Here is an 11791-nt window from a genome sequence, read left to right as displayed (position 1 = left end):
TTATTTATAGAGCGCTTTTAAAAGATCTCAACGACGCTTCACAGACACAAAGATAAAACGTTGAGATCAAGAAAATTAAAAATTAAACACCACAGGATAAAAAAGATAAGAGATAAAAGATAAGATAAAGGATAAGAAACAAATCACATCATCATGTACGTAAACAAATATGGTGGATAAATTCATCTTATTCAAATAAATCAATAAATACAAACTAAATAAGATACAATAAAAACAAAAAACTGAGGAAATGGGGACAATAAAGGAAGTAAACGCGAAATAAGACGTCTAGAATCAAACATTAAATCTGAAATAAATCTAAAATAAATCTGAAATAAAAGTGAAATAAAACTGGACTGAAACTGAGGAAAAAGAAGAAAACGAAGCTGCTGATGAAAGTCTGGAAATTAGTCTGAGTTGGATTTAATCCCCGGATTGAGAGTGTGTGTGTGTGTGTGTGTGTGTGTGTGTGTGTGTGTGTGTGTGTGTGTGTGTGTGTGTGTGTGTGTGTGTGTGTGTGTGTGTGTGTGTGTGTGTGTGTGTGTGTGTGTGTGTGTTTGAGACTAAGAAGGTAAAAATGGTCAACTGGTTTAAAAAGTAATTAGTTTGGAGGAATCTGCTCATCAGAGATAATTAAAGGAATTGAGTTTTTAATCTGTTTTTTCTTCTGTTCAGGTTTCACTGGAGATGACGTCACTTCCTGTCCCGCCCCCATCAGAATTAGATCGTCTGTGATTATTGTTTTTGCCTTTTTCAGATATTTTTAATCTGTTTTACCAGATAAATATTTACAGAAACGGAAAATTGGGGCTATTCTAATTCTAATCAGTATGAAAAAAAGATGTTTCAAACTGCAGATATTCTATTCTTTCCCCTCCGGCCTGCATAAAACAAAAGAAATAGTTTTATTTTCCGTTAAATAAAGGAAATAAATATAATTTCAACAAATTAAAAAACATTAAAATGAAATAGAATTAAATTATATTTAATGGAATTAAATGATACGTTTATTTAATATATAAATATATATATATATATATATATATATATATATATATATATATATATATATATATATATATATATATATATATATATATATATATATATTTTTTTAACATTTAAACCAAAACAATGAACAAATGACCCATATCAAATTATAATAAATTATTTTTTATATCATATATATATGTTAATGAATTATAAATAATTTTAATAATTTTAATCCAAACGAATTAAAGTAAAAATACATTAAAAAAAACAAACAAATTATTTTATAAAGTTCATAAGATTACAGTTTCATGCTAGTTCTTTTTGTCAAACTAATAATTGAGGTTTTTTAATAATGACCCTGGGGGGGCGTGGCCCACCTGTCAATCTGACAGGTGAGCCACGCCCCCTTCAAGATCAGCTGATGAATGACGTCACACACACCTTGATGAAGAAGAAACATGTGAAAACTAACTTTTCTATCACAATTATGGCTAAAGATGTTGTCACTCAGTTTGAATCTGACAATAATCCATTAAGCTAAATTAATTTTATAGATATTTTTATTTTATTTATTTATACATATATATAATTTTATATTACTGTATTGCACAAGTTTTTGTCTATAAATGTTTGGCTGAATGTCTATGTTCTAAATCTCTAAAATGCTGAATAATAAAAAAAAGAAAGCTCGAATATTAAATAAAATAACAATAAAATGTAAAATAAAAAAGACGAAACATGTCAAGTATTTAAAATAAAAAACCTCCATTATTTGTCTGACAAATAATGACAAATAACCCTCCTGGGACCGGAGACCTGGAGGGTTGGATTTGATTTATTGATTTGATTTTTATTTTGTACATGTAAAAAAACAATAATTCAATAGAAGATAAGAAAACAAAACATAAAAAAACAAAGAATGTCATACTTTAACACTCAATATCTTAATTACATGTGCAAAAAGGAGCAGGTAAACTTATTTAATCCTACCCCCATTCATTAATCATTTATTAGCACGGATTTATAATAACTAACTATACTATAATTATACTCACACACTTACCTATACAAACATACACATAGTTGAGTATTTCTATATATTTGTACACATGCCCATGTAAATATTTATATGAATATACTTATTTACACCATACTATGTCTATATTAACTCCATCTGCTCTATATCTATATACAGTATATATACTTACACACGTACATATACTTATACATACATACATGTGTATATATATGTATATATATATATATATATATATATATATATATATATATATATATATATATATATATATATATATATATATATATATATATATATATATATATTTAAATACTTAAATACTTACGAATCAACCCATTAAAAGCCGCTAAATCCCTTCCTCTTTGTACCTTATTGTGAAAATCCTGTTTTTATATTTGTTTTTAAACTGGTTAATGTTTGGACATTGTTTTAATTCTGAATCCATTCTGTTCCATAGTTTAACAAACTTTTTTAGCATTGTTTTACAGTTGAATTTTCTTTTTCAATAGAGCGATCCTCTTGTGTCAAAGTGTAAGAAACATAATTATTTATTCATATTGTTATGCAATGATGTAGCCTGTCTCAAATAAACTTGAACTTGCACTTGAACTTGAACTTGACTGATATCGTCCAGGGTTCGAGGGAGGAGGATGCCGGGAAATGTGGTCTTTAAGGAAAAGTGGAAGAAAAATAAAAAGCTTCATGTTCCAGAGTTCATGGAGAATGTTCTGATCAAAGATAAACAACAGAAAATCCAGATCGGATTGGGGAGAGTGAGTGAGGGGAATGAGGGGGGAATTGGTGGCAATTAATCCTCCGGGATTGAGCCCCCCCGTCCCGGCCCTGCCGGCCCTGCCGGCCCCTGATTGGCTGCGGCCGGGGCTGTGATTGGCTGCTCTGGTCCCCGGGCCCCCCCCGGGGGGACCGCGGCCCCATAAAGCCCCCTTCCCACCCGGGACCGGGACCGTTAGGACCGTTACAGGACCCTTACAGCACCGGTACCAGGACCGTTTCAGCACCGGTACCACCAGCATGTCGGGACGCGGGCAGACGCTGGACGACAATAAGCCGAGACCGATGAAGATGCTGCCGGGCGGGTTCGGGCCCGGGTTCGGGTCCGGGTTCCGGTCTAAGGGCTTCGCCATCACGGACCTGCTGGGCCTGGAGTCCGGTTCTGGTTCGGGCCCGGGTCTGGGCGGGTCTGGGCCGGACCTGCCGGGCCCCGGGCCCCCGCCCGCCGTGTCGGGGTTCCAGTTCCCCGCCGGGTCGCTGCCCCTCGGGCTGGGGTTCCTGTGCAGCCTGGCGGCCCAGCAGCCCCCGGGGGCGGGGAGCTGGGCCCTGCCCGGACACCTGCCGCTGCTGGGCCGGGCCGAGCCGGGACACTGGCCCGGGGGCCTGGAGGCCCGGGACCAGTACTCCGGTACGAACCCTGGTTTATTCTATTTTATTTTATTTTATTTTATTTTATTTTATTTTATTTTATTTTATTTTATTTTATTTTATTTTATTTCATTTCATTTCATTTAATTTCATTTCATTTCATTTCATTTCATTTTATTTCATTTTATTTTATTTTATTGATTTATTTTCCAGTTATTTTATTTGTATATGATGCGCTGGCTGGAGAGCACTTTTAATTTATATTCTGGATACAGATCCATTTTAATCTGGATTTATCTAAAAACGGTTGAATGATTCTGGTTCTGGTTCTAGATCCGTGCTGGGATGGATCAGGTCGGGTTTTGTAAATCTGTCTGAGTTGGTTCTGGTAGTTCTGTTAATTCTGGTGGTTCTGGAACCAGATCCAGTTTCATCTGAATTTGATTTGATTTGATTTCGATGAATGAATGAATGAATGAATGAATGAATGAATGAATGAATGAATGAATGAATGAATGAATGAATGAATGAATGAATGAATGAAGTTATTTTACAAAACAAAATGAAAAAAGTAAAATAAACATTGCTTTTCCTGAAAAGTTGCAGCTGAAGCTTCTTCCCTTTTTATCTTTTATCAACTAAAATCTGAAACATTAGCATGAATCTGTGGAAACAAACGATGCATAAAGAAGACAAAAATAAATAAGACAAAATATAAAATTGATGTTTCACATTTTAGAATGTTTTTGATAATAGTTATAATGTTTTATATTTACATTTTCTTTAAACCTTTTTTTTTAACTTGTAGATAGAACTGCACATTTTTAGGTCGTTGTCACAACTATTACATATTCTCTAGCCTTAATTGATTAATAGATTTGATTAGATTTTTTTTTGTACATGTAAAAACAACAATTCAAGAGAAGATAAGAAACAAAACAACAAAACAAAGAATTTCATATTTTAACACTTGAATCGATCTAAACAGAAATATTCTGGTTCTGGATTTAGATCCGTGCTCGGTTTTGGATCAGTTCGGGTTTTGTAAATCTGTCTGAGTTCGTTCTGGTGGTTCTGATTCTTCTGGTTGTGGTTGTGGTTGTGGTGGTTCTGGTTCTGGTTCTGGTTCTGGTTCTGGTTCTGACGTGTCTCCTGTTCTCCGCAGATGACGAGTGTTTGTCGGACAGAAACGAGTCCAAAAGCTCCGGAAATTCCCAGAAGAGGAAGAAGAGACGACACAGGTGAGGAAGATGAAGAGAAACGAGAAAAAAGAGAGAAAAAGACAGAAAATTCACCTGGAGAATAAATAGAAGCTTCTAAATTTTAGTTTTTATTCCCGCTGCAGGAAACGAGGGAACATCAGCTTCTCTCGGGCCCGTTTACATTTAAATTAAAGAAAAAGGTTTATTTAAACCAGTTTAAGTTTTCTTACTTGGTTCAGCTGCAGATTCGTTCATCAAAGTTTCAGCTTGTTTTTCGTTTAATATCATCCTGCTGGCTTTATTGGACTTTATTCGTTGGAGGTGTAAATGTTATAATAATGATATAATACATATATGTATGCATTGGAAATTCAGAACAACTGCTTTTTATTAGTTTAAGGGTATCAAAACACTTCAGGCCAAGTCAGTGCAGGAAATAACATTTTTTTAATATAATTTGGAAAATTACTTCTAGAAAATGTAGAAGGTGAAATCTCAACGAAAATTAAAACAAAATAGTAATTAAACCAGATTCCCTCATCTTAAAAAAATGGTTTCTACATTTAAAAAAAACGGCCCTGTTTTTTTTTCAAACAGTTGAGAGTCTTTTAAGATGTTGATTATATTAAAATCTTTTACAAATAAAGTTTTTTTTAATTAAAATGCTTACACATTAACGACAAATATATTTTATTTTGAAAATATTGAAAAAAAAAACTGAAAGATTGTAAAAAAAACTTAGAAACGAATTAGAAAAAAAAAATCCATCAAAATCTGGACAGAACTGAAAATTGTCCAACAAGGGAAAAAGCGGTAAAAAAAAAACTAAAATAATTTTTGAAAATATCAAAATAAATCAATGAAATAAATGGAATGAAAGCCAACCTGGTCATTTTCGTTTGTTTAATTTCTTACTATTTAATTAATATCTAATTATTTTCCCCGTTGAATTGAAACTGGAATCGATTTTTCTGACCATATTGTCTTTAATTTAGAAAAAGACTTGTATAAATATAAATTATTTACAGACGAAAATATTTGTCTTTCAGACGAAAAATTATTTCATAAAACACAATGGGGTTAATTTAATTTAAGTATATCCAAATGTAATCATATCTCCTTCAATGATTTCACAAAAGTGTACTTATTATTATATTTATTATACTAAAACATTTAAAGTTGACAAATTAAGAAAAAAGCAATAACAAAAATGTATTTATTTCGGTTTTCAATCTTGAGAAATAAACTCTTCCTGATTTATCGGCCTTTTTTTCCAGATAATTAACAGTTAGTGAATTGAGATGTTTTTTTTGATAAACATAATAAATTCAATTTGAATACCAGTTTTATTTATTGATTTCCATTTACTTCATTAATATAAATGCGTCATTTTCATGTTTGAATTACTGCAGTTGTTTCAATACAAGAATAACATCGTTGATAATATTTATGTGTATTTACACATTTAAAGCTCCAACAAATAAAGTCCGTATAATCTTCCAGCTGAAGTCAGTCAGACCTGGTTATTGATCTGATCGATTATTAGTCCAGTTTCTCCGAGTCGTTTTGTTTCCGACGTGAAGTCGCTGATCAGAACCCGCTGCGGCGGTTCCGACCCGGCGGTTCCGACCCGGCGGTTCCGACAATCAACACGCAAATCCTCATCCCAGAAATACAGAAATGTAGCTGATCTGTGTGGTCAAGAAAATATGAACTTTTTCAAATGCAGCCTCACTCACATCCTGATAACTATGAACTCTACACTTTAACAACGTGTTGATCGATTCAGTCAATGCGTGTTTACGCGTCCGTTTTCAGCACCATGGACAGCGAGCGGCAGTTAGAGAGTTAGAGAGAGGAAATATCTGACAAACGCAGTTTAACTCATTCTGTTCACTTCATTCACTAGTCAGTGCAACAATATCACAGGGACATCCCAGTTTAACTTCAAACAGTTAAAGTCTAAATGCAAAAAGGAGAGGGAGGAGCAGAAGAGAGAAAGAGAGAGAGTAAAAAAATTAAAATATTTCCCTTAAACAGATGTATAAGAGTGTGATTTGATATTTTACCTTAAGATGAACTTGCATAATTAATCCATCAGTGGTTAACAGCCTCGTTAATATCTTCTGTTGCCGGGGCAACATTGGACCATCACTTTTTTTTCCTTTTTTCATTTTTGTAAGTTAGTAACTGCAGAGCTAAAAACCAGATTGATAGCGACCACTGTCGTCAGGGACGCTGGGACATTTCAAGATATGAGGGGGGAACAAGTGTTGGGAAACATAATACCTGGTGAAATCCATCATGTTGTTCTGATTTGCATTTGTAGTTATTTTATGTGTTAAAGAATAGAATAGAATAAAACTTTATTGATCCCCCAGAGGAGAAATTTGCTTGTGCAGCAGCAAACACACACTCTCAACAATTTTATAAAAAACACACGAAGTATGAAAAGGTATATCCTAAAAAGAAAAAAAGAAAAATAACCAATAAATAGCTAACTTATTAAAAAAAGGGTAATTTGAAAAATGAGCAATGTACAAAAGAAATACTAAACAGAAAAACTAAACCTGAAAAACGAATAATATTTACATGTGCAAAAATACCAGTGAGGAATTTAGAGGGAGACGAAAAATAATAAATAATAGAATAATCAATACAAATAGACACAGAATATTTCCATAAATGTATTTAAAAAACCAACATTTACATTTCCCCTGAAGGGGGTTTACCCCGGTTGGTTCCTCTGTTTCACTTCGATGCTCAGAAACCGAGCAGCTTGATTTCTGGCCCCGCCCACTCCTGCTAGAGCAGGTGTGGGCGGGGCCAGGTGAGTCTAACCACGCCCTCCTCTCCCCCCAGGACGGTGTTCACCTCCCACCAGCTGGAGGAGCTGGAGAAAGCTTTCCAGGAAGCTCATTACCCCGACGTTTACGCCCGGGAGATGCTGGCCATGAAGACGGAGCTGCCGGAGGACCGGATACAGGTGAGACCCCGCCCACCGCGGTGCTGGCCCCGCCCATTGGCTTAGATACAGGTTACATACAGGTGAGAACCTGGCCCCGCCCACTGCTGGCCCCGCCCACCTCTGGTCTGGTTCAGGTCTGGTTCCAGAACCGCAGGGCTAAGTGGAGGAAGCGGGAGAAGTGCTGGGACCCGTACATGTACTGACGTGCACGCAGCTCCTGAGGCTCCGGCCTGCAAACATGCACAAAAGAGAAAAAAGGGGGGCCGGCACAAGAAACTACAGGAACGATGGACAAAAATGATAGCTATGAGATATTTATAATAAATAAGAATGGAAATGGAGAAGAGAGGAAGGGAAGAGGAGAGGAGAAGAAGGGTGAGAGGCACCGCCCAGCGGATCATGTCGGTGCCCCCTGCAGCATAAGCCTATAGCAGCATATCTACCACCAAGCTATATTTGAGACTAACTATTATAGTCTTGTTCTATAGCTGCAACTATGACTACTGACTCTAACACACTAGAGTTTACACTACCTAGAGATTTACCAACACCAGCTAGAGGTTTACTAAACACTAACTATAGGCTTTACTAAACAGAAAGGTTTTAAGTTTAGTTTTAAAGGTGGAGGTGGTGTCAGCCTCCTTAACCCAGATTGGAAGTTGGTTCCATAGTAATGGTGCCTGATAGCAGAACGCCCGCCCTCCAAATCTACATTTAGATACTCTAGGAACTACGAGTAAACCTGCACTCTGGGAGCGGAGAGCTCTGCCAGGAACATAAGGCACTATCAGGTCTTGTAAATAATGCAGAGCTGAGCCGTTTTGGGCTTTATACGCAAGTAATAAAATTTTATTTTACCACGGTGCTGTCCCCGCCCACCACGGTTTAGATGCAGTTCCTGCAGGTGATTTACATATTATATATAAACAGGTTATAACCAGGTTATAACCAGGTTATTAACGGTTGTCTGTCCGGTCTGGTTCAGGTCTGGTTCCAGAACCGCAGGGCCAAGTGGAGGAAGCGGGAGAAGTGCTGGGGCCGCAGCAGCGTCATGGCGGAGTACGGCCTCTACGGGGCGATGGTGCGACACTCGATCCCGCTGCCGGAATCCATCCTGAACTCGGCCAAGAACGGCATGATGGGATCCTGCGCCCCCTGGCTGCTCGGTGAGCCGCATGCACGTCAGTGGCACACACACACCACACTACACACACACTAATACACACCTACACACACACCTACACACACCACACACACACACACACACACACACACACACACACACACACACACACTAATACACACCTACACACACACCTACACACACCACACACACACACACACACACACACACACACACACACACACACACACACACACACACACACACACACACACACACACACACACACACACACACACACACATACACACACATCTACACACCTGGCTGCTTGGTGAGCCGCATGCACGTCAGTGGCACACACATGCACCACACCTACACTAATACACACTCACCAATACACACTCACATTTCAATTTCAATTCAATTGACTTCATTTGTTGAACAGGGATTGTACAAATTAATAAACAGTGTAAATATTCATTGTTGTAGCCGGTAATTTCCACCATTCGTCCCTGCGGCAAATTAATGCCAGACACAGAATCAGAACCAGCAGACAAACGCAGAGATGTGACATTCATACCAACAAAACACAACGTTATAAATTACATTCATACCAACAAAACACAACATTATAAATGACATTCATACCAACAAAACACAACATTATAAATGACATTCATACCAACAAAACACAACATTATAAATGACATTCATACCAACAAAACACAACATTAAAAAACACGACTGAGCTAGATAAAAATCATTAAGCAATAAAACATATTACCATCGATAAACCAATAATTAAGTGACCATAAAGTTAAAGTTTTAGGTGCTTAAGTGCTAGAATTTGTAAAGTGCTGATGCAAATTACACACAAGGGTTATAAACAGGTTATGAACAGGTTATAATTAGGTTATAAATGGGTTATTTAAAGGTTATAAACAGGTTATAAACAGGTTATTAACAGGTTACAAACGGGTTATTTAAAGGTTATAAACAGGTTATAAACAGGTTATTAACAGGTTATAATTAGGTTATAAACGGGTTATAAACAGGTTATAATTAGGTTATAATTAGGTTATAAACGGGTTATTTAAAGGTTATAAACAGGTTATAAATAAAATAAATTTATAATTTATTTATTTATTTATTTATTTTTTTTCTTCGTGTATTTTTTCGTGTATTTTTTTTCTGTTGTTATACTGAACGTTACTATGGTGTGGCACATAGAAAAATAAAGTAAAAAAAAAAAAAAATATAAACAGGTTATAAACAGGTTATTAACAGGTTATAATTAGGTTATAAATGGGTTATAAACAGGTTATAATTAGGTTATAAACGGGTTATTTAAAGGTTATAAACAGGTTATAAACAGGTTATATACACGTTATAAACAGATTATAAACGGGTTATAAACAGGTTATAAACAGGTTATAAATGGGTTATAAACAGGTTATAAACAGGTTATATACACGTTATTTAAAGGTAATAAACATGTTATTAACATGTTATTAACAAGTTATAAACAGATTATATACAGGTTATTAACAGGTTATTAACAGGTTATTAACAGATTATAAACAGGTTATAAACAGGTTATTAACAGATTATAAACGGGTTATAAACAGGTTATATACACGTTATTTAAAGGTAATAAACATGTTATTAACATGTTATTAACAAGTTATAAACAGATTATATACAGGTTATAAACATGTTAATAACAGGTTATAAACAGGTTATTAACAGGTTATTAACAGGTTATAAACAGGTTATAAACAGGTTATGAACAGGTTATATACACGTTATAAACAGTTTATATCGGTTATAAACAGACTAACCCGGTCCACTGATCTTGTTTTATTCAACATCTGAACGTAAACGTTGGTTTTTGTTCCCGCTGGACTGAATCTGTGAATCTGTGACTCCGCCCACAGGAATGCACAAGAAGTCTCTGGAAATGTCCAAGAAATGTTCCAGCCCGCCGGCGTCGGACCCGGCCCGGGCCGACCCGTTCAGCAGCGAGGCCTCGGACCCGCGGCCCGGCGGCCCCGTTAGCGCCGTTAGCATCGTTAGCGGCGTTAGCTCGGCCCCGGAGCCCGAGGAAGAGGACGAGGACGACGTGGAGGACGAGGAAGTCGCCATCGACCTGTCCAGCTCCTCCAGGCAGGAAGGGGGCGGGGCCTCCAGGCAGGAAGGTGGCGGGGCCTCCAGGCAGGAGGGCGGGGCCTCCGCTAGGCCCGCCCCCTCGCCACACCGGCACAGCGGCAGCGAATCAGACGAGCACAGCTGAGAGTGGGCGGAGTCTGAGGCGGCTCGGCCAATGGGAGCGCAGCGCTGACGTCGGCCGCCGCTGTACAGAACTGAAAACTGTGTTAAAAGTTTAATCATCTCAAGTGTGACGTTGGCACTCAGAGCCGGCGCCGACCCGCTCCAGCCTCCAGAAAACCGGCCAATCAGGACGCAGGGAAGCGCTCTTAAAGAGACGGCGTCCCGGAAATCAGAGGCTGAAACGTCGGAGACATTTGGAGTTTGTTGTACATAAAACTGTTGTAAATTGTTCCTTGCTGTTGGTCGTTGTGTGTTTGAATTTCTGATTGTTTCTAAAGTAATATTTAAAAGAGTGTTTATTATTATTATTATTATTATTATTATTATCACTATTATATGTATGAACAGGAAGCAGGAGAATAAAAAACAAGTATTTTTGGAGCCGTTTGGCCTTTTTTTGACCCGAGTCTTCGTCAACAACACGACGTCTGCAGGAACAATCATTTACGATGAAGAAAGAGAACTGGGATTCACATAAAGGACTTATTTATATTTATTTATATTTCAGCAATATTAGTGAATCTGGATATAAGACAGGATTCCTCTAAGTGTCAGCTTTCATTATGGCTGAAATTATGACTGTACGTTGAAAGGTTCAAGAGTTCTGTGCATGGAACATACCGTATTTTCTGGACTATAAGCCGCTACTTTTTCATAGGTTTTCAACCGTGCAGCTTATACAAAGGTTCTATTCTGTGGATTTTTCTTCCACCACTCGGGGGAGTGCTAACCTGAATTAGAATCAAAACTAA

At 37.1% G+C, this 11791-nt stretch overlaps 1 protein-coding gene across 2 annotated transcripts; it reads left to right on the top strand.

Moving 5' to 3' along the window:
- Positions 1-3009: 3009 nt before the first annotated feature.
- On the top strand, positions 3010-11466 carry vsx1 (visual system homeobox 1 homolog, chx10-like). Of its 2 annotated transcripts, none has more exons than XM_061744978.1 (5): positions 3010-3452; positions 4578-4653; positions 7477-7600; positions 8568-8748; positions 10646-11466. In XM_061744978.1, the coding sequence occupies exons 1-5, from the start codon at positions 3065-3067 to the stop codon at positions 10999-11001; spliced, it is 1125 nt and encodes a 374-aa protein (XP_061600962.1). In that variant the 5' UTR covers positions 3010-3064; the 3' UTR covers positions 11002-11466. The 2 variants fall into 2 exon arrangements, with proteins under 2 accessions (XP_061600962.1, XP_061600961.1); XM_061744977.1 differs by having other exon boundaries at positions 8568-8763; positions 10646-11458.
- The last annotated feature ends 325 nt before the right edge of the window (positions 11467-11791 follow it).

The sequence above is a fragment of the Cololabis saira genome, chromosome 17, assembly GCF_033807715.1.
Source record: "Cololabis saira isolate AMF1-May2022 chromosome 17, fColSai1.1, whole genome shotgun sequence".
Lineage (NCBI taxonomy): Eukaryota > Metazoa > Chordata > Actinopteri > Beloniformes > Belonidae > Cololabis > Cololabis saira.
Note: the sequence above shows the minus strand (reverse complement) of the source record. Positions and strands in the feature narration are given on the sequence as shown.